At 36.2% G+C, this 24,851-nt stretch overlaps 1 protein-coding gene and 1 long non-coding RNA gene across 2 annotated transcripts in view; both read left to right on the forward strand.

The window, feature by feature from the left end:
• The window catches only part of LOC132154667 (kelch-like ECH-associated protein 1A), a 13,577-nt gene extending 5,315 nt beyond the window's left edge, over positions 1-8,262 (forward strand). Inside the window, exons 2-7 of the mRNA XM_059563311.1 lie at positions 1,773-2,388; positions 3,566-3,922; positions 4,790-5,466; positions 7,225-7,430; positions 7,663-7,839; positions 7,959-8,262. Of these exons, the coding sequence (XP_059419294.1) occupies positions 2,179-2,388; positions 3,566-3,922; positions 4,790-5,466; positions 7,225-7,430; positions 7,663-7,839; positions 7,959-8,134 (1,803 nt within the window). The 5' untranslated portion in view covers positions 1,773-2,178 and the 3' untranslated portion in view covers positions 8,135-8,262. The remainder of the gene's footprint in view (positions 1-1,772; positions 2,389-3,565; positions 3,923-4,789; positions 5,467-7,224; positions 7,431-7,662; positions 7,840-7,958) is intronic.
• Positions 8,263-8,285: 23 nt separating this feature from the next.
• On the forward strand, positions 8,286-10,421 carry LOC132154669 (uncharacterized). Its single transcript, XR_009437182.1, has 2 exons — positions 8,286-8,732; positions 8,775-10,421. It is a non-coding gene; the product is annotated as an uncharacterized LOC132154669 (long non-coding RNA).
• Positions 10,422-24,851: the final 14,430 nt, after the last annotated feature.

Genomic DNA, 24,851 nt, shown 5'->3' on the forward strand with positions numbered 1-24,851 from the left:
AGCAGTACCCCAGTCAAGTTAAGAGCTCATGTAAACAGGGTACTGTATGTTAATGTGATTATGCTTATAATCTGAGTAACCATAATTGCAGCAAATTGCACATTTTAATTATACTATATGCTTTAATTACATTTATTGCACTTTTGCCAAAGTGTGCTTTTTATTAAACAAACAGAAATGATACTGTACAGACACTTTCAAAGTACAATATAGAGCATCTACAGGAAATGTCACATCTATCAAATAAAAGGAAAACACACACACAAAAGGGCAAACATAAGCAAAATGAATGAATACAAAAAATACATATAAAATACATAAATGTTTAGATATGGTGTGAAAAATTATAATGAAAGGCTCCAAAAATGTTTTAACATGCTATCACACAAAAACGAGATAAACAATAAATTAATAAACAAATAGATAAAATAAAATGGAAACATTGATAAGAAGAGGAAAGCAAGCTATACCTTACCAACTGGATCATCAAAACATTGTTTCAAGAATGTATCACATTTATTTATTACAACAAGCATGCATCTGCTAGTGCTGCATAAGAATGAGGATGGCTTGGAACCCTAGAACATTTTGCATTTGACAAATGAAATCAGCAACAAACAGCATTTGAATAAAACATTTCATGTTGTAGGTTGGGATACAGATAAAACCACATTTATTAGGGAGTATTCAAAGTAGCATTGAAAATTAGGATTGAAAATTTATCTTAATCCGAGTAATTCCTCACTCTGACTAATGGTGTTCATATTAGCAATGTATAGAAACTGCTGTGTAATGGTTCTTTAAAAATATCAACTGATTTGTTCCACAGACACAGCATGTGTGTTTCGAATAACATGAGGGTGGGCAAATAATAACTATTCATGTAACTGCATCATTTTCCAAAGTGGTAGTTAACAAGGACAAAAGTTCCAGCTTGTCACGTTCTGTTCTATAATTTATCAAATAACCTGACACTCAGTGTGTTAATGATTAATCCCACCAGAGCCATGGTGCTAATGTGCACAGCACGTTAATGTTCTCTTTAAAGTCCAGCTTAGCTATATGGTATGTGGGAGCATGACACAATGAGCCTTTATGAGGGATGGAGGCAACAACTGAAGGAGCTTTCTTAAGAAGCCGTGGCTGGCAGCGTTGTCTTGTGATAAAACCTGCTTTAAGACAAATAAGTGTGTCCTCGGCACTCTGGATTGTGCAATAATAGCAGCAGAGATGACCTACAAGTATGGGATGTTACATAACCTTTGAAAAAAATTTGCCTCTGATGAACTACAGCATCAAGACTGATCACCAACAGAGACTTTGGCCTTCTCTCGAAAACCATGTTAGTGTACACAAAGGTCTTTTGATACAGAACTATCCCAGCATGGTTTTCAAAGTATTGTCAGTATTATGCAGGAAATCACATGTTGCGTCTGTGAATAAGGGTGGGGCTTGGCTTTTTTTCTTTTTTTTTGACATCCGTCAAGGAATAGGGAAGTGAAACATGATTCAGCCAAGTCTGTGCAGCTGCCTACATAGACTGTAATTAAAGACAGTTTCTTGTACTTATTGTTAGAGTAGAAATGGCCTCTTCCGGATTTGTGTAATGCTGCCTTTGTATTCCTTGTATATTGCCTTTTCCATGTAGTGTTTGTTTAGTTTTATCATCCACGATCATATTGGCTATATTGAATTATGCATTTGGTAAATAATGACAGCACTGGAGGGGATAAACAAAACATTTCTCAAAGTTGTTTCTCTGTTTTTTACAGGGTGAAAAGAACACAAACCATCTCAGAGGACAATAACTTTTTTGGAAGAAAAGAATATTGCCTTTTTAATGCGTGTGCTTAAAATACTTTTTTAGATAAGATAACTTCGTTTGTACATCCTCTAGTATAAAAATGACCTTTTCCCTCATCTGTACAAGCCAAAGAGCAACATTTGTCTGATTTAAAAGAAACAACAGAGTAATATTTTAACAATGCCAACTTGGCTTGATACAGAAATTTGGTATGGTGGACTTCTAACCAGGCAGAAGAAACATGGCTCTCTATCCCCAAGCGATCATCAGTTGTGCCTGTATTTCTTCATGACACGTGGATGGATATAGACATTGTTCCACTGCAGTCGCCGTCCATTTCCTATTTATATCAGTGACATTCTAGGTCTCAGAGAATGATATGTCCAAGAAAGAAGAGGCCCATCAAAGATGAGGATTTCTCTGCCATCGTGGTGCCCTCCATGAGGGGTCATGGTTACTTGGATTACACGGTTGAAAGTCATCCCTATAGAGCCATGGAAATCATGGACGAGTTCCGCCATCATGAGTTGCTCTGTGACCTGGTTCTACATGTGACTTACAAAGACAAGATAGTGGATTTTAAGGTAAGAGATATGGAAGTCAGTTCTTAAAAGTGCAAAGGTCCAAGTAAGCTTGAATAGCAAGTTTGACTAATATGTTTAAAAAAAGAATTAATGCCATAGAAAATATTTTTGATTGAAACCACAGTGCAGTGAAATAATGTTCTCACAATTAACAACTTATGCATAATGGAGAACAATGTTATCAGGCAGTATTTATTTTTATTTTTTTTCAGGGGCTATTTTGGTTGGCTGGGTTTGAGTCAACCTCATGCACTATACAGTTCTCGTCTACATCAGTATCTCAGTTATTCATAAGACAGTGAGAATACACTGTCTCATAATTATTCATACATGACTGACAGCTTTGAAATATTTTGCAAAAAATATTACGTGAAGGTTTCTCAATTTGTAGAGGGGAGGATAAGAACACATTAAAGTTCAGTGTGAACAGATTAAACTACTTATATTTGTGAATTAGTGTACTCAAAGGTTATTAAAAATATAAAACAACATTCAGATACAGTAAGGTTCATAAGTGTGAGGCTAGTAAGATTTTTTTGTTGTTGTTGAAGGAAATCTCTTCAAACTCACCAAGGTTGCATTTATTCAAAAATACAGTAAAAACAGTAATGCTGTATAATATGATTACAATTTAAAATAACTATTTTAATATTTTGTAAATGTAATTTATTCCAGTGGTGGTAAATCTGAATTTTGAATTTTTACCGACTTGCTGACCATAAACCTCTGAATGTTAGTATATATTATCTATGCAGAGTACAAAAGCAAACATTATTTTAAAAATGAAATATTACACAAAAGCATTACATTATTGCTATAAAAGGGTCTGAGTGTATGCATGTAATTTATTATGTGCTTTAAAAATATGTTTGTGCATTCTTCATTTTGTACATTCAAATTTTGTGATGCCTAAATTCAAGTGTAGCTTTTAGGTTTTAGCTTAAGAAACAGGTCCAGCATGTTTTATTTTTTAATATGGTATATCCTTGGCACTGCAAATTACAGTGCACAAAGATAAATTGTCCTCATTACAAGTGCAGAATTATGTTTGTACATGTTAAGGCATTTGATTTTAATTACGAGAACACAGCACATACAGCTCTCATGATTTAGTTTCAGGTGTGTCCTGTCTGCTTTCTTTTAATGCCAGTCATAAACAAGTGTCTTCATTTCCCAGGTGCATAAACTGGTGCTGGCTGCCTGCAGTCCTTACTTCAAAGCTATGTTCACCAGTAATTTCAAGGAATGCAACGCCTCGGAGGTCACCCTGCGAGACGTGTGTCCTCAGGTTATCAGCCGCCTCATTGACTTTGCCTACACCTCCCGCATAACAGTGGGCGAGAAGTGCGTTCTTCACGTCCTCTTGACGGCAATGCGCTATCAGATGGAAGAGGTGGCCAAAGCGTGCTGCGATTTCCTCATGAAGAACCTGGAGCCGTCAAATGTCATAGGTATCTCGAGATTTGCAGAAGAGATCGGCTGCACTGAGCTGCATCTTCGCACAAGAGAGTATATCAACACTCACTTCAATGAGGTGCGTGCCCTGTGGACTCCATTCACCGAATTGTCAGTTAGCAGCGATCGATAGTTGCCACCTGCTGTGCCCTCTTGAGTAACTGTACTGAGCCATTGACCTGCAGCAGTTAGTCTTTGAATGAATGAAGCCTATAGAGAATGGCACTGTGTAGCTAATTGATTTGTCAATGGAACTCTGGTCTGTCTTGCAGATGGATATTGATTTGTATAAATTATCCAGCTGTCAAATGAATCAGGCATTACAGAAAGAGTTACAGGACCCAAAACTATAATTTTATCATCATATGCTCAGCTTCATGTCACTACAACCTGCAATATTTTCTTTCTTCCTTCTTAAACTAAAAAAACAGATGTCATTTAGAATGTGCAAGCTGCTCTTTTCCATACAAGGAAATTGGATGGTGATTAAGACCGAGGTAAAAGTGGTCCACATGACTCCAAGCAATGGAAGCAGTGTACCAATTTAGCAGACTGCGATTCCTCTGTTATTAACATATCAAATCTAGCATTGAATGTTTTTTTGTTTTTTTTTCACTTTTTCAAAGTTTGGTCACATTAGAAACTTTTCAGTGACATTTTACGGACAAAAAAGGTCCATTGTCTTTAACCAATAGTGTAGCAATATATAAAGTCACTTTCGAACCAAAAATCCTTGTCTTGGACAATGTGGCAAATCTGCATGACCCACTTGAACCCATTGCGAAGTCTGTGTTAGGAAATCTTTTGCCTATCAAAATGACATAATTTTACCCCCAATAACTGGACGATCAATAATTAATGTGAACGCGCTTTTATACTGACATTTATTTTTGGATTTGTAATTTACATATGTCCATATATACATGTATACTTTTCTTTATCACAGGTAACCAAAGAGGAAGAATTCTTCAGTTTGTCCCATTGTCAGCTGCTGGAACTGATCAGTCAGGACAGTCTAAAGGTGCTCTGCGAATCCGAGGTGTACAAGGCCTGCATCGACTGGGTCCGCTGGGATGCGGAGAGCCGAGCACAGTACTTCCATGCCCTCCTCAACGCGGTCCACATCTATGCCCTGCCGCCCACATTCCTCAAAAGGCAACTGCAGTCCTGCCCCATCCTCAGCAAGGCCAACTCCTGCAAGGACTTCTTGTCCAAGATATTCCAAGACATGACTCTTCGAAAACCCCTGCCGCCTGCTCCTCATCGTGGGACACAGCTCATCTACATAGCGGGAGGTTACAAGCAACATTCTCTGGACTGTCTGGAAGCCTTCGACCCACGGAAGAATGTCTGGATAAATCTAGCTGACATGGGATCTCCTTGTAGCGGGCTTGGGGCGTGCGTGTTGTTCGGGCTCCTTTATACGGTCGGCGGGCGGAATCTCTCTCTGCAGAACAACACAGAGTCTGGATCTTTGTCCTGCTACAACCCCATGACTAACCAGTGGACCCAGCTGGCTCCGCTCAACACACCGAGAAACCGAGTGGGTGTCGGGGTCATTGACGGCAGCATTTATGCCGTAGGGGGTTCACATGCCTCTACACATCACAACAGCGTTGAGAGGTGAGTCTGAGACAGGAAGAAAACTCGAAAAGGTTTTGTGTTGTTTCTTTTCGCTGTGGGGTTTTCCCCCTTTATACTGTATTTCCTTTCCTTTATATGTATGCTAGCGGAAACAAAACATTAGCACAGTGCAGATTGACAGATTAAATGTTGGTTGAAGGAGTTTGTATGACACCGAAGACTGCGTTTGCACACCTGTCCAACAGAAGAACATTTACACAAAATGTTCTTGTACGAGATAAAAATGAAAAATTATGCAGAAAGGTTAAACGTTGCACTTGTGATACATCCCTCATCGGTTACAGAAAGTGTTTTATTTTGATTTAAAACAAACACTGTCTATCAGGGTGTAGAGATCATTTTGCTCAGTTCTTTTCAGAGCAGTCACTCTTGACTAAAAAGCTCCAGGCAAATCCGTTTCATAACATTCATTCCACAGCACAATAAGTGTCCCAATTTGAATATTTTATATGTATTAAATAGTAAGCATGGTGACAGATCAGGGAAGAAGATATGCATGAACTCTAAAGTATTTATAGAGTTTCATCGGTGACAAAACAAAAGTGCAGTGTTGTTTGTCAAGTACTGGATGACAGTGCATCTAAATGTCACAACTGAAAGGAGGGACTCTATAGTATTGTGAGAACTACATTGGTTGCTATATTTACCTTGAACAGGTTATTGGAACATCAAAACATTTACATAAGGAAGCATTGTCTAAACCTACTAGATTAATGCTCTTGCCAATAATGATAAACGAATGAATTAGGTTGAATTAGTCTTGTTTATAAAGGGGTTAAAATTACTTTGCTACAAATGAGTGGATATTTCCATTTTTTCAAAAGTGTTGTACAGAATGAAAAATTACATGAATAACCAAAGGCTGGAAAACAAAATTAAGACTCTGAACTTACAATAATCAAAAGTACAGTAAAAACAGTAATATTGTGAAATATCGCTATTATTTAAAATACTTATTTTCATATTCCTGTGATGGAAAGCTGTATTTTCAGCAGCCATTACTCTTCAGTGTCACATGATCTTTTAGAAATCATTCTAATATTCTGATATATTTGTTTTTGTAACATTCTGTACTTTATGATCAGTTTAATGCATCCTTTCTGAATAAATATATTTAAATATATAAAAATCTTACTTACCCCAAAACTTTAAAAGGTAGTATGTGAATATATAGACATCCCAAAAACAAGATACATTTATGCCACAAACAGAATATGTAAGTGGCATAAACCTCATTAACTTTGAGTTTTTGAAAAGCTTTCTAGTAGATGAGCACAAGTTCAGATTCATAACAGAGCCGCGTGAATCTTATTGAGGATCATTTATGACTGAGTGAGCAGCTCAAAATCGCAAAGTTAATCTGTCCAGGAATGCAGAGAGAGGGCGTGTATATTCTATTTCCATCTATAATTTCAAAGATGTGTGAAATTCAAGCCTCAGTATGTGCCTCTGTTGTGCTGGGAGACAGAAACTCTTGGGACAGTAACAGCCTTTTTAATTGTGACATTCTGTTGGTTACATATCCACTAATGAGAATTGCTTGCAGTTATGATTGGTATTTGGCACTAGATATCATTGTTAGAAACAAAGGACAACAAATTCTTGGAGTCATGAGCCTGAGGCATTTAAAGAGACAGATTGAAATGTGTTTTGTGTTGACATCCTCATTGCTGTTTGTTGGAAATCATATTCCTTGACAGCTGGTTTGTAAGGACTTCCTGCTTGTTGTTTTCACAGGTATGACCCAGAGACAAACCGCTGGACATTTGTGGCCCCTATGTCAGTAGCTCGGCTGGGGGCCGGTGTCGTCGCGTGTGGGGGAAGTCTGTATGTGGTTGGAGGATTCGACGGGGACAACCGATGGAACACGGCTGAGCGCTATCAACCAGACACGAACACCTGGCAGCACGTGGCACCTATGAACACAGTTCGGAGCGGTGTCGGTAAATGTTCTATATCATTTATCAAATTAATGAGTCTCTGGGAATAAAGGTGTCTGCTTAATAAATAAATGGAATAATAAACCTGAATCAAACATAAACTTTCTAAGTAAATAAAAAATACATTGTATTTTCATTCATAAGTTAATAAATTAGGTTTATTGTATTAGTGAAATAAACACTTGTGATTTTGAGCTAAGCTGTCTGGTTTTTGTTTTTTGGTTTCTGTTTGTAGGGGTGGTGTGTATGGATAACTACCTCTATGCAGTGGGTGGCTATGATGGTCAAACTCAGCTCAAAACGATGGAGAGATATAACGTCACTCGAGATGTGTGGGAACCCTTGGCCTCTATGAACCACTGCCGCAGTGCACATGGAGTAACGGTCTACCAATGCAAGATTTATGTGTTAGGTGAGCTGGATTGGTGGAAGGGAATGCAACTGATAAAATGTATACCTTAAAGGCACTGTAAGTTGCTTTGGATGAAAGCGTCTGCTAAATGCATAAATGTAAATATTATTCCATTTCAGGTGGATTTAATCAAGGGGGTTTCTTGTCTAGTGTGGAGTACTACTGCCCAGACAGTAATGTATGGACGTATGTAACAGATATGCCTGTTGGGCGCAGTGGAATGGGTGTTGCTGTAACCATGGAACCCTGTCCTGTAATCCTGCTAGAGGAGGATGAGGACGAGGAGGAGATGTAATGTTGAAGTTTGACATGTGAACTTTGAACATGTGCCATCTTGAAGACAGCAAGTGCTGCATTTCCTTCAAACTTCTTAATGCATGTGATGCCAATAAGGAAATGTCCTGTAATTTAGGTTAATTATAATGATTTACCTAATGATTTGTGTGATTTAAAGAGAGGTGCGTTGCTAATCACTGGACTAATGAACCTCTGATCACTTTATCAGGGCTAAATGAATATTCTGTAACAGAGACGCACACAATCGTTTTGTCGAACTGCTGAACATGTCATTTTGTGAACTTGTTCTATAATAATTTTTAATGTTTAATGTACACACCTGATAAAAACACTGAAATCTTATGAAGGTTTGGCTTTCATTTCTGACAACTTTAGGATCTCTGCTGTTTGTCAGGAGTGTTTGCAGTAACATTTTCTTTGAAGCCATGATATATATATAATGCATTTAAAAAGCTATTAAATATTCTGAAATTAATTTGTGAAGTCTTATAATACACTTAATAATCAGTTGAATGTTCTTCTAAATAATTAAAGAGTATACTGATAATTTCATGTTATAATACTTAAAATTCTTCATAGGGTTTAATGATAAATAGGTAAATATTATATTACATATAATTTTGAAGTGTAATATAAAGCGTTATCATGATTACTATTCACCACTAGGTGGCGGACTTCTACTTGCAAACGCAATGGGAGCACCTAGGGCAAGCCTCAATACTTGGGGCCTTTACACTTGACCGCTTGTGTACTTACATGATGTATTTTCTATATTTGGCCCAAGGGGGTGTGAAGACCCCAAGTCTTTGTAGAACTTTTGATTAGCCAATCAGAAATACATATAACACTGTGTTGTAAAAATGCAAGTAAAGGTTTGCAGAACTTCCACATTTGGATTTTCTTTACTTTGCACTTTAAAATAAGATTCTAAAAGTCTGTATATCAGTAACAGATGACAGTACAACAGTTAAATTGTGGTGCTTCTAATTAAGTAGTTAAAAGTGGTTACTAACATTTTACAAAATACACAGATTCCTCTTTGCATCAATAAACTACTTTTACTGCCAAATTATATATAATATCTATGCAATTTAACTTGTATATGTAATTATATGTAATATCTATGCAATTTAAATTGTATATGTAATTATATGTAATATCTAATTAATTTTCAATTTAAATTTTCATTTGCTTAGACTATGCTTAGTCTAGAGATTTAGTGTGCATTAAAGGAACTGAGCTTTGCCATTATTCAGACTTGGAACAGTCTTGTGCACTATGTAGTGGCCAAGACAACAAGTGTGGGTATTGGAACAGGCCCTTAGTACTGAATGAAGAGATGTAGCTGTATAGTAAATTGACATGATGTTTATTTATTGAATAAACTGTTAATTCATGAGTATATATTCTGATTAAATCTTTCACAGATTAATACAGAAAAAAATATAAAAGACAGTTTATGTACAATTTATTTATAATAGAGACAATTATTGTTGCGATTTCACAATATTAGTCATGCGTTATAGGCTTGTTTACAGAAACTGGCAAGCCTCTCTTTGCTTTGTCTCATTCACAGGTTTTAGTGCTTTTATTTCTGGATGTCTCAGGAAAACCAGCAGAAATGGAAACTTTTTTTAGAAATCATAATAATGTTAAACATTTGTATTGTTATGGACAGGTTTGTAGCTGCTGTGTTAGAGAAGGTTTTGTGTTTAATACTGTCTCCACATGTTATAGTTTAGTTACATTTCCACGGCGAGACACAATGGTTTGTTTACCTATAACTGTTTAATCCACAAACGCAGGGGCTCCACTTTATTTCTGTAGGTTCCTGGCTTTATCCGTATCAAATCATGAGGTGTCATGTCAACACTGGCATACTGGGCAAACAGATTCCAAACCTTGGGCGGCTGGCTGGCAAATCCTCACCATGTGGCAGGATGTAAGATGTGTGATCAGCGGGCAGTGGATTTGTCACACACAAACACATGCTGAGAGACACATACGAGTGTGAGTAAGAACCCAAGGCCTTGTTTTGGCTCATCCTGAACTCTGATTGGATGGAGAGCAGGGGCCTTCTCTTCCCGAGCCTAACAAAATATCTAATGACTCACATAGCAAAGTATGACACATTCTTCAGTATGCAGACACATCCACATCCACGCTGACATGTGCAACAGCCCCTAAATTAATGCTCTGGTTGGACACACAGCTGCCTTCTATAGAGTGTAAGGGACTTGAGACAGCATCATAATGCTCAATGCATGAATGTACTGACTGGTCAAGCAAAGCAAAGAAAGCTCAAGAGTGTCTGAAGTCAATGTGAAAGATGCAACATATTATTGCTACAGTGTGAAATGGCTGGATGTTGCACCACACAATATATATATGTATCATTTAATGCACTTTTTCTATAGGCTAAACTCATTTACAGTAAAAAATCTTACTTCCGTGTTGCAAATAAAGCTTGGTATTTTAAATGACAGTGTTCATTAATGTGTTAGTCTTTACATCCATACATAGGAGGCGCTAGGATCCTTGCCTTCTTGGGAGACGGCAATGGCAAAATTCTTGGTTCTTGTCCTCGTGGGGGAAAAACAGCCATTAATGTCACCCCTTCGTTTACTAAAGAAAAAATATCAGCTATATATCAGTCCTGCTTAGACCTCTCATACACCAATTTTGTCATAAAACTGCATATTTAAGTTTGAAACTACTTTTTAAGGCTTATAAATAATGTGTATTTTTCGTTGTCATCTTAAGTTGTGGACTACAAATCCAAATGACCTTGAAAAATGTAATATTTCTGTACACTTCAGAAACGTGAAATCCTTAACTGTAGCCTAACATGTAAATGGATACTAATAATAATTGGTTTGAGGTTATGTGTGGGTCTTAGGATATATATATATATATATATATATATATATATATATATATATATATATATATATATATATATAGGGCTGGACTGGAGCTATAATTTTTATTATGTCTATGCAACAGCCCAATCGCTGTCTGTATCTCAGCTGACAAAAATAGTCATTATTTCCCCCTTTTTTATTTTTATAAATGTACACATAACAAATCTATCCTTTAAATAATCCTATATTCCTTTTAGAAAGCTGCTCCCTGAAAGTCACTGAATAATTCGCACACTCAATCTGGCGTTCCACCGCTCTGCATATTTCGCACGTCTCTCTTTTTAACACACCCTCGGATTACCAGCTCGTTAGAAGGGAGCACCATACATGAACTGTGTTCATTGAAGTGTTTATTGCTCCCCACAAGGGAAATCCGAAGTTTACTTCACTTCGGGAACATTCATTCACGGATTCGCGCTATGCCAGGGCCTGCAGCGTCTTCACACGCAGATGAAACTTACTAGAGAAGTGTGACATTATGTGTCTGCAAATAAATACATTTTAAATTCACATCTTGCACACTTTAATGCTGCCTTCATTTACATTTCATTCATGGTGGATCAAGTGGTAGAGCATTGCGTTAACAGCGCAAGGTTGTGGGTTCGATTCCCAGGGAACACAGGTTAGGAAAAGACTGTTAGCCTGAATATATTGTAAGTGACTTTGGATAAAAGCATAAATTTATTTATTTTATTTTAATTTATTTACGCTCCCTTCGAACTGGAATCATGTCGGAATATCCTGTGATGTCCACTTTGCAGGGTACTTACTTGTCGAATAGAAAACGCCTGAAGCTAAGCGATTAGGGATGCATACAAAATGTGCATTAGTAGTACACGAGGACTGGAACTGACATCCATAGTAAAGCATGCTAGTTTTAAAATGCAACACTCGATTTTACGTAACGTGATCTTTTGTCTGCATGTCCTTGGCCTGGTTGAAGACCCCTGACTTTCGGATAAAATCTACGTTTTAATGTCTGAGGTTTTATATAAGTGGTCCACAACATTTTTTATCATATCAATTATTATAACAGATAAGAGCATATTTTTTGTATATTTTACTAAATATTTTAATTACATTCTGAACATGACTTTGAGTGCAAATACAGACGCCCGTCCAGCCGAGGATGACCGAAGTCACCTCATGTCAACCATATCTTAACTCGGAGAAACACCAGCTGCATAAGCACGAAGAAAGATGGTTATCTCGTTGGCAACGTGCGATACGTGATTCACGAACAGCATCTACTCTACTCAGTCTAATAAACGCTAACTCGTTTCATCATACACGACATCATCATCTCTAAACGGTATTAATATGGAGGCCGTGTGAAGTGGCGAATGATTGAAATGCTGCAAGCACGTCGCAATCTTCTCTCGCAAACCACATCGTACAAGTTTGAAATCCAAACTGTGTTCAAGACTTATTTTTCCAAACTAAGCTGAGAAGCATGAGTGGACGGTTTCAAGCTCCCCACTGTGTGAATTGATTCTACTATGGGTCTGCTTGAAAGAGAGCTTCCGGAGCCGGGAGAAAATATAGACATTATTCCTGGTGACGCATTCAGATATTCAAACTATATTCGATAAATAATTGAATTGATCACTAAATTGGTTATTTAAATAAGTTCCGTCTTTAATCATACACATTACAGAAGGTTACGATCTTATTCATGGCATACATAACCTTAAGCGTCCCTGCCTGAGAAAAATGGAACATTCCACAATTTATTCCAGGGAAAGACTGACAGTTTTTTGGGTCATGAAGCAGCTGTTTAAATCAGTGTATTACCCTCCCTCCGCGGAAATAAGAAATTAGTACATTTGAAATTAGATAACCAGGATTTAAACTTACAAGCAAATACAAATTTCGGAATGTTACATACGGATGATAATAATAATAATAATAACAGTAACAAGAACAACATTAATAATAATAATAATAATAATAATAATAGGGCATATGTGGAAAGCAATGTTTATTTATATTTTATAAATTGACAGTATATATAATAATCGATTTTAACCCGAATTTACTTCTTGGTCAATATTTGTAAGTTATAATTACCGGTAATACTAAAATATTTTATAAAACCACAATTTGTATTTTCTTTGGAAAAAATAATTGTTTGTTTTAAAATGTGTTATTTACATTGCATGGCCAGTCGTTTTGTCATTTATGATGCAATGACCATTACTTAACATCTTCGTTGAAATGGCAATGGGTACATGCCACCTCTTATGCCAATAATTTCTCATCAATTATTCAGATGGGAATGACTTCCACTTGCAAGATTACAGTTCCTTTGCCTATGGGACATGCAGTGAGTATCAGCCACAAGATATGCATATTTCACTCAGGACGATGGGACAATTTTATGCATATTAGCGTATCTGTGCAGCTAGTACTTGACGGTGAGAACTGTATAAGGCACTGTTGCATGCTGATAGAGTTTGGCATGAGAATAAATGAATAGTGCACAAGAATCTAAAAGGATGAGGGAAAGATATGGTAAAGATGTGTATTAATGTGAGAAGAACTTTATGTATTAATGTGAAAATCCAAGGCATTTATTTAATATTATAATACACAATACAGCAACATTATGAGTCACAGTGAAACAAATGCTAAATAAATTTGGAGTCCTGCCTAATTCTCTCTCTGTCTCTTGCTCTCACTCCCTGCCACTGTCTCTGCATGAGAACAGCTGCAGATGCCCACTCTGCGTAAGTGGATAAAAACTATAAAGCAATCCCTAGAGACATGAGGACATTGGTCAATTGGAGTTAGTTCAGATAAAGATTTAACCTGGATAATCGCTGCTGCTGTCCCTGTTAACATCTTCTCTCATGATTTCTCTCTCTTTGCTTTTTACTAGAAAATCAATTTAGTTATATCAGAAAAGAGAACGCAGATGTTGGTTTTATATAACCCAGGTTTGTGATGTGAAATCATCTAACATATATGACATAAAGTAGAAAAAAATGCAAAACAAAAAAAGAAAACGAAATCTTTCCCTTAATCTTTCATTTAATTCAAAGCCTTTTCACACCAAGGCACCGAACCCCCAACTGCTACCTGGGCGCCGCAGCAAAAAATGGCTGCCCACTGCTCTGGGTGTGTGTTCACGGTGTGTGTGTGTTCACTGCTGTGTGTGTGTGTGCACTTAGGATGGGATAAATGCAGAGCACTAATTCCGAGTATGGGTCACCATATTGGCCACATGTCACAATCACTTTCAATTAAATTTGCAGATCATCAATATTACAGATAGAATTTGACATAAATCAAAGCACAAAAGAAATGACCTTGACTAATTTATGCTCACCTTGGTCATTTCATAGATATATGTGCATCTACACTCTGCCGCCACCTGTTAACACTTACATCGCCCTCAGTCAGTGCAAACCTGCTCTGTTAGACAGTGAGGGGCGCAGGGTCCCGCAAGGCCCTGATAGAGATCATATGTAGAGTCAGCATGTAGACAGAATCCAAGACCTCTGGCCGTGCAGAAAAAAAAATCCTGTCAGCAGCGGATCCTGGCCAGCCAAACGGCTAAAAGGCTGAGATTTGATTTGATGACTTTGCACCTCTGCCTCCTCTTTGCACTTAATCTTTTTTTCTCCTCTATCTAACCTGTGGTGCCGAGGTGGTCGAAGATGAGCTGTCTGCTGCAGGGTCCTAATCTAATATAATTATGGCTTCTCACCAAATCATCTCTCACGTCTTTGGTTTCTCTGTGTGAGATATGGTAATGGTGAGTGCTCGGACGAGGAGGCTACAGAATTGGTTTTGAATGTCCACATTAAGTGTCTGGGCTCTTTACAATAGAGACAACACACTCAAGATTCATGCGACACAAAGTCCAGCTTCAGATATTGTTTTAGAACGGCGTAACTAACTTACTTCCTTTCTTGCTTTTGATTGGCTGCTCTTTCTAAAGCATCATGACAGTATTATGTGATATAGTAATAGACATTTTAAAGGCTATTGTTAAGATTCATAAATCAATACATACAGACATGTTGTGCTCACCAGCAGCTTTGTTGTTGTGTTTTGCAATACTCTACAAAGTAAGATTGTCACACATGACAGGCCTACTGTAATGCTATGGGTCTGCTTTTCTGTGTTAAACATCCAAAATATTAGTTATTACAAAAATGTCAGTTGTAATCACAAGAAGCCTAGAGTTATTGTAACTAACTGTATTGTAACTAACTAACTATATATATATATATATATATATATATATATATATATGTATATGTTTGTTAGTGTGTGTACATGCCACCCCTGACTGCGTATACCTTTAATAAGACATGTCATTCATCAAATCTTCCCAAATGGATGCCAATGAGATGATGGGTGCAGAAAGGATAAACAGTGGCTGAGACTTTAATCTAGTGCCGAAAGAGTAGGACATGTGTGGATTACTGTCTCTCTATCCCTCTCTGTATCTCTCCTCTGCTCTCTCGGCACCTTATGCCATTTCTAATTGAGTTAAATCTCATTATTCACGGCAGGCTTTGGGTCTGACACCGCATGCATCCGTGTGTCTCAAAACAGATCACCGTTACTTGCCACTGTGGTTAGCACTCTGCCTGTTGGTTGGAAGAAGAGAGGGATTGGTTACTCCGTTGAGAGTGCTTCCTTTATTTTCCCAGACTTCTCTCCCTCAACATTCCATTGAGAATGTGTCCTCGAGTGTGTTTTAGCAAACACTAGAATTGCTCTGAATAGATGAAGGTTTTATTCAGAGAAATCTGTGAATGAAATACTGTAATATACTTCTCCGTTAGGAGAAAAAATATATAGACAAAAATGACAAATGGTACAAATAGTGATGTCAAATTATTGTAGAAAGCATAGTGCAGGTAAATTGGCCTTGAACAAATTAATTGAGAGAATTATTTTTAGTTTCTGTTTAAATCTGGCACTTTTTGGATTACATACTTCGGTGTCTTGACTTTACTTGTAATTATGATTTTATGTCTCACATTTGTGACTTTACTCTCATAATTGCAGGTTTATGAGATTTCCTCATCATCGCAAGTTTACTTTTATGTAATTTCAACTTTATTTTAAAATGTAAAAAAAAATTTTTTGTTGCAATTTGAATTGTTTTTTTTGTTTTTTTACAATTAGATTTTTTTTCTCTGAAATCTAAATGGACACATTCTTTTGTTTTTTGTTTCTCAGACAGAATAAAAATAAAAAAGGTAATTCCGACTTTTCTTTTTCTTAGAACTGATACCAAGACAATTTTTAATTGCGAGAAAAAAGTCAGAATTGTGAGATATAAAAACCTTTTTTATTTTTTATCCTGTTGTGGAAATGGGCTTCTGTGTCTTACATTTGCATCTCTATATCACACAAATGCAGCTTACGTTCTCATAATTGGGGCTTTATGTCTCACAATGTAACTTTCTTGCTTCATTTCTCTTCAATTTTGATTTGATATCTCCTAATGAGTTTTTTCAATTTAAAGTTCATCTAACAAATACTTGTTTTAGTATTTACTCCGAGTCTGAAACAGGCTTGGAGTGTTTATAAGTTTAAACCACACAGGCAAACAGACACCATTTCTTTCATTAGGCTTACGCTGCTGTTTGTTTTAACATACGGCTTAAGTGTGAACGATGAAGACTCCTGTTTGTGAGGAAAGAGCGTATTGTAGGGTTTTTGTGAAGTGCTGTCAGGAGTACTCCAGTGTTAATGGCTGAAGAGACAAGACCTGGCCCTTTGTACCTCTCGCTGTCTGTAGTTTGTACTGTACACATGCTGTGTGTGTAAGGGAATGGAGGCGGGGGGGGGGGGGGGGCATGGAGGCCCTGAAAAGGGTGGATAAGAAACTCTACAGTACTGACTCAGGGAAGATTGCCAACAATATCAAGATGAAACACACAGGCCTACAGCAGGGAACTTCATTCAGATCACTTCAGAGACATCTGCTTGTAATGTTTGTCAATGCGTGAACATGTCACACCAAGGACTCATGGAAAATAGTCTAATGTTTCCTTAAGATATAGGATGAAAGTTGGTTTGAATTTTTCATTTATGCTACTCAATAGGATATATTGTTATTGCATTAAATATTTGATGTTAATGTAAAAAGTATTCAGAGAAAAATAGTAAAAACTATTTTAATGGATTTGGTTTTAAATGAATGGAAGTCAATGCAATTTCATTAAGGAAAAAAAAAATCACAGCATGTTACAGGAAAAATGTCTAAATTTATTTAACCCAGCGTTATTATTGTTAACTAAAACCATAAACATTTTTTATATAATAAACTGCAAGGCAACATTTCTCCTCTTCATTTAGTTTAAGTGAAATAATGAAATAAAAATAAATAAAAAATACATGCGCATTAAAAAAATTACAATAAATTGATAAAAATAGCAAAATTACTACAATTTTAAGAATAAAATGAAAACAGAAAATATCAAATAAAAACTAATTCAAAATAATATCTATGAATAGCATAATGTATAATGAATAACATGTATAATGATACTAAATAATAAATAATAATAAAAGATTAATTAAATTAAAAGCTATAATGATATTTGTGCATTTTACAGAGCTGAAACATTGGTAAATAAAATGACTACTGTCATCTCCTTTGAAATGCAGTGACTCTCCTAAATCTGTCATTTCTAGGTCTGAGTGGAGGAAAGGCCACAGTCAGAAATAGGCCAGGTTAGGTCAGGCTTTGTTTTATAATCTCACACTGACCTCTTTACTCAGTACTCTCTCTCTCTCTCTCTCTCTCTCTCTCTCTCAATCTCTCCTTCCAACCCCCAACTCTCTTTTTCCCTCTAATTCTCTTTTCCTCTTCCATCATTTTCCCCACTCTGTTCTCTCCACTGCTTCTAACGGATGTTTATTTCAATCGTAGTTGAAAAAATATATAAATATTTTTTTTTTCTAAATGCACAAAAACAGATACCGGTACCTATTTTTATCACAGCCAACTTAAGTCCCTCCACCACCGACTCATAACACCGATAACTAAGATGCAAGGCATTTTCTGGCCAGCTAGTCAACATACAGATTCACTGATCTCATAGAAAGTAAGTAAAGTGGATGCATGGAATTGTAAGTTGGATTGTCCATTGAAACACAGACCATAACCTCTGGAAAAAAAAAATGCTTTTTTTATAGGTCTATTCCAACAAGAGCCATTTTTTTGATGTCAGCATCCAAATTCCGTCTGTTGCAGGCCTACAGTTTTTATGAGGTCCTAGGAACTGGCAAGCATAGAAGTTAAGACGAGCCAACAGGAAAGACCGGCAGTGCAAACATGTTCATGTGCTGCAGAGGAAAGAGAAAAATATCTGTAAACATATACAACACACACACACAAGTTTATTTTGGTAGGGACTTTCCACTGAATATTTTGTTCGAACTGTTCTTATACTTTTTACTCTAGTCAATTATTTTAAGTTTTTTTTTTAGTTATATAACTGTTGTTTTTGTTTACAACATTTATACATTTAGGTCATTTAAAAATATCTATATTATAATATTTAAAGTCAAAGTCAAAGGAAACTGGACCAAAGATACAATTCATTATGTAAATCCATTATGTAAATGTACTGGCCCTTTTTATGTATTTCAGCTAAGAAAAAAAAAGTTTGGGGGGGCAGAATTTACAAATACTGTTTGTTTCTGTTTTATGTTTTTAGCTGTTGAAATCACATTTGTGTAACCAGACTTTTGAATGAAAAACCTAAAGACTAAAAATGTCCCCGTATTATAAAAGGTTTTCTAAATTATTTTACTTCCCCCTAGAGACAGATCTGTTCTTTAAACCGCTTTGAAGGTCAGCAGCGATGCATTTAATTTTTTTTTTTTTTGTATGTGTAACTGTGAATGCATCCTCTGGAAAGAAATCACAAATAAGCTGATTGGCATGCAAACAAGTCTATTCAATTAGCATGAAATCTTAATAAAAGCACTTTGAAAATGCAGTATTGGAGCTGATGAGAGATGCAGGTCTGTAATTGAGCATGACCTATGAGGAAGTGCTGATGAGGGTCTTGACCTAATGATGCTGGAGGGCTTTTTTTTCTTCTGGCATCTGGGCAGGAGCAATTACAGCGTTGCCATTTAAATAAATAAATCTAGAGAGAGCAACAGATCAACCTCCGTTTAATGCCTAATTACAAAGGCTCCTCCTCCAGAATACAGGCCCCAGTTAACTATGCAAATAAACCGGCTCCTAATGGTACTCCCACCTAACATTTAAAAATGCCTATGTATGGTAACATCTGGTTTTACTCAAGTCAAAAATTTTATTTTCATCAAGAACCAACCTATATGCATTACATCATACTAACAAAATAAATGTTTATGGGTTAAACCAGGTAGAAATAGCTCTCTATGGTAACACCTTCTCATCATTTAGAATAAAACATATTTATATATATATTTTTGGGGCTCTTTTTTATTAGCACTACATGAAGTGTGTGTGTGTGTGTGTGTGTGTGTGTGTATAGATCTTTCTAGATTTTAAAATTATATACAATTTGAAAATTATTTAATATAATACTTTTTTAATTAATTAAAAAACTACAAATGATCTTTTTATACATTAAACTGCCTGTCACCTTAGCATTATAAAGTTGCTTTCCTCTTGCTTTTGCATCTTTTTTTTTTTATTATTATTAAGCATTGATTTCAATATTTATATCCCTGATAAAACATGTAAGATATGTTGTCTGTTTATCTCACAGGGCATAAGTAGAAACTTGCTGGATGTTTAAGGGTCATAAACTCTCCCTGATCTCTGTCATTGCTGTTACACCCAACCTCCACCAGCCCCCTCCTCCCACCTGTAATGGGATGCAACAGAAAGGGTGTCATTATTCTACTAGGTGCCTGGGACCACATTCAGTTAAAATGAGCTTGGGAGATGGGGGTGATAGTGCTACGTTGAGTTCAGCCTAACAGAAGTTTCAGCACTGCTGGTGTTAGTGGACTGGTGATGGTGTGTGTGTGTGTGTTTGGTGCAAGGGTATGAATTTCTGAAGTTAAAAGTGGTAGACTCCTTGATGAACAGATGCATCCTTTGAAATAAAAAAAACAAACATAGCTGATTGTGTGTAGCAATCGATTCCGTCTAGTTACACGTCCTCATAAAGCATCAGCACGTTTTCGCCTGTAATCATGACTGATTCTGATTACAGAGCTGTGAAGTTCACACACTTTTAGGAATATACTACTGATTTTCAATGGTAATTCACTAGTTGTTTTTACATCACTTTACTAGTTTCTGAGTATACAGCACATTTTGGTCTCATAAAATGCATTAGAATTGTGTGTTTATTGTGGAATATTGTGGAATATTGTGATCAGTTCTCATATATACAGTTATGAGGATAAGAATGATTCACTTACAAATCATTTGTTTAATGTGTGTAAATATGTCAAATAGCTGAATCAGCACAGTACCAAATAAAAAATGACATTTGTATGATGATTTTTACAATTTAGTACTGCTCTGATGCAACTATTTGACATATTTTCATACATTTTAAACAAAAGATTTGTAAATTAATCATTCTTTTTAGTAAAATTATTTTCAGTGAATTGGTTGATCAGTTCCTAAAACTAGTTTTAATGAGTCATTCACAAATTGAACCAATCGATTTCTTAAACTCACTAAGTTAGTGATTCACGCCCTTGGTATTTTGTACTGTGGAATATATTTAAATATCTGTTTTGCCAGGACAGTGCTATAACACACACAGAATACTTCCTTTAGGCTCAGCAACAAGGCTCACTAAACAGCAGACTGTCCTGACTCTCTCAGACACACACACACACACACACACACACACTATTTTCTTTCTTTCTTTCTTTTTCTAGAATAAAGCTAAATAGACTAAGCTAAATAGACTCTGCCAAGGGTGGTTTACGAGAATGCATTATTTGTGTGTGTTTGTGTGTTTTAGATGTTTTGTGCAGAACAGTGTATTATAGTGTGTATGTCTGTCCACAGAAAATCTGGAGAGAGATAAAATGTTTATGTGTCCTCCTTGAGCCAGCACAGCAGGTTATTTCTGCATGCATGGTGCATCCACTTATTCTATGAAGAACATCTATCATTTTATCCTGTGATTAATGGCTGGCCTGAGCCCGGCTGCTACTAACACAAATGCACTGAGAGGGAAATGACGGAGAGAAATACCACCAGCAGCATAACGCACACACACATGCGCTCTCTTTGAGACCTGTAGACTTCAGAACAGTATCATTCATTCGAACCATGAAATTCTGCATATTTTAATCAGGTTTTCCAGACAGTGAAAACTCTGCCATGGAATTAAAAGTAGAGAGATGTAGTTTAGGCATCATTAGAGATCCTTAACCATTGGTCTCCATCACGTGAAGCTAGTTTCTCAGGTTCTGTTACCTGCTCATAGCCCCATCAGTGAAAAAAACAACAACGTGAGTGGTCCCGCTGCTCTTGGCCCCTGAGAGCGGCACAAGAGGCCCACCCATCTCCAGTTTAATTAAATATTTCCCTCCTGAGTCTGTGAGTTGATGCCATGAGCATTATAAATCAAGAAAAGGGCATCTGCTGATAGGCAAATGAAAACAGACTCGCTGAATAGACAGCACGGGATGAGCGCAGCAGATTAAAATAAACAAAGAGCGTGACGTAAAAAGATCTTCATCTTCTCTTTGTCTCAAGTCACTGCCGCTTATTTGTCGTATACACAAATATGAGTAATGTTAATGAGATACTGGCAGTGTGTGTCTGTGTGTTTGTCTAAGGTATGTAGTTCACGTTTCCCTGTTATACCTCCACCTCTCCTCAACCTCAGCTGGGGTTGTTATGATCTGGATTGCCCTCACCAGACATACACGAATGATATCTATTGAACGCTTGCACACTCGTTAGAATGCACAAGTACATGCAAATAAGCACCCATTTGCATGCGTAGATCCACACATGTAAACTATCGCTGGTGTCATTTATCAAAATCTTTATATATATATATATATATATATATATATATATATATATATATATTAAATTGATGTTGTACAATAACTACACAAATAATTATATAAATAAATTATAAAATACAATAAAAAAACAACACTAATAAAAATTATATAGACATATTAAAAACTATAAAAAAAATTACAAAAATACAACAAACAAAAACTTTTAATGGACAATGTAAAATATACAACTTAAAACTAGATATAAAAAATAACTAATTAAAAATATTAATAAAAAGAAAGAAAATCATATGTGTTTGCAATGGCATGAACGTGAGTAACTGATGTCTACTATGATCTTATTTTGGCCACATGGTATATCCACATTGTGAATTTAGTCCCATAATGCAGTTCAATGAGCTATGAATTTTTTTTTCTTTTATGTCTTATTACGATTCGTCAGAAATAGTAAGAGTAATATGCTATTTCCTATTCAGTTATTGCTTATAAATATACTTTATTCAGTATTGGAAAGCAGTGTTTAAAATGCTTAAATCTGACAAACAATGAATTATTTTAGCTAATGTGTGGTATGTATTCTTACTAGCACATCACACTGATAACTCAGCATCATGCATATAGATGCTTTTATCCAAAGCAACTTACAGAGCATTTCTGATACACATATATATATATAATTTTTTTTACCAGTATGTGTGTTCCCTGGGAATTGAACCCACAAGCTTTTGCACTGCCAACACAATGCTCTACCACTGAGCCACAGGAACACATTATAGCATCAAAGTAGTGTTCCAAATAATTTATTCATGAGGCTCTAAGATGGTTAGTGTGCTGCTTTAGAAGCCACCTAAGTATAGGCAGGTCGCACTAGGTTTTGGAACTGTGCTACTGTGTCTGGCGTCATTTAGTGCAATACAGTCAACATACTGTATACTGCATTCCTAGCTCACAATGTGTTAGCTTACTTGTCTAACTCACTTAAACTCTCTTTCTCCCTTTTTCTTTTTCTCAGCCACGCACACACTCACACAGAAACATTCATGCCCCCCTCCTACTCGTCCAACACCCACAACATGCAACCGAGAGCAAGAAAGCTATCTCACTGGCACTAATAATGAGATCCTTTTCTCAAAGACTACCCCGACCAATCCAATTCAATATGGAAAGCACAAACACATTATGCACAACTGTCGTGACGAGAATCTGGCTACTGTGCCCACACTGCGGATGTCAAAAATGAGGCACATTTCACAGAGCACTGAAACTACTTTGTGCAGCTTAGCATTATAACTTCAGGGTACATTTAGTTTTAATTCTTAATTTTCTTCATTACAGTGCTCCCAAGGCAGTGCATTGATAATTCTCAAACTTTCTAGTTCGGGGTTGTTCTAAATCGTTAACCTTAAGTGAACTTATGTGAATAACTCATCCTGAACTGCATAACATTAAACACTCAAGTCTTAAAGGGATAGTTCATATTCTTTTATGTATCACAGAAGAAAGAAAGTAATGTAGGTTTGGAGCGATATGAAGGTGAGTAAATGTCAAGTTGTTTAATATTTGGTAAACTCTACCTTTAAGTGTAGCAATTTTGGGACTTTGGAAACTTTATACTTATAAAGAAATGTAAGATTACATATGGCAAATCTCCCATTTACACTGATAGAATAACATTCTAAAGGTAACTACATCAGTGATGTTATTATAGCATTTGCATACTACGTTCATTGTGATTGCTCTTCTATTATTTGTATACTGTTTTTTACAATACACGTTATTTTTTTAAGTAGCTACTGTATACAGAAATTTGTGATGATAATATTTATGATATCTTAATATCTTCATGCCTTTCACTGTTAATAAAACAAATTATTGGAGTATGTTTTAAAAGAAAATACTCAGTCTTTCTACTTTTAAAATTTCATGTTTAATCAATGTATTGCATCCAGATTCTTTGAAATTATTTGTGAAATTTACTAGCAGTTTCTGAGGGAAAACCTCTACACTAAATTTAGCATTTACCAGATTAGAGCTGCATACTAGTATTTGCATACTACATTTGACTGGTCATGCAATGATGCATACATTTACCTATTTGTAGATGCCTTTAAGTTCCATGCACATGGCCAGTTGGAATGGAAACTAGCGTTTACATGAGATTCTTTGATTACTTTTCACATCAGGAATATTAAATACTACAAAAATACTTATATAAGCCACCCTGGAGGTTTAGCATTTAGCTCAATGAACACTTATGGGATTCAGCAGCTGATTACATAGCGAAGTATATGTCCTACCCACCTCACTTCCATGTATCTTGTGGCAGGGTTGTTTACAGGGGAAAGGGGGAAATCATGTTACTGTTTATTGACTGCAACAGTGCATTACAGCAGACTCATAATGACATATTCCCAAAAATGGTGTTAACATTGATCATTAGATTCATATTGAGTAATTTTTCCACTTTAACAGAGAGAAAGTATGTTTGTTCTGGAAGGAGAATTGTGTGGATTGGGTGATGAGACAGAAATTAAGTCTGTGTGTTTGTGTATTATCTTCTTTACTTATGAGTCTGAACAAATCCCTATGACACCTGGAGAAAGCTTTCCATTAGCATTCACATTCATCTCAATGGCATTTGCTCACTGGTGCATGACAGTCTTTGCTGAGCATTTAGTTCTGGACTCATTACTAAGCCAGTCACCTGAACTGTAAATGCCATGTGACTATATAGTCTAGAGTTTTTGATTGGCAGATGATGCCATAAAAATTCACACGGTCCCAAGTCTTTCATTTGCAACTACC

Source organism: Carassius carassius, chromosome 12 (genome assembly GCF_963082965.1).
Source record: "Carassius carassius chromosome 12, fCarCar2.1, whole genome shotgun sequence".
Taxonomy (NCBI): Eukaryota; Metazoa; Chordata; class Actinopteri; order Cypriniformes; family Cyprinidae; genus Carassius; species Carassius carassius.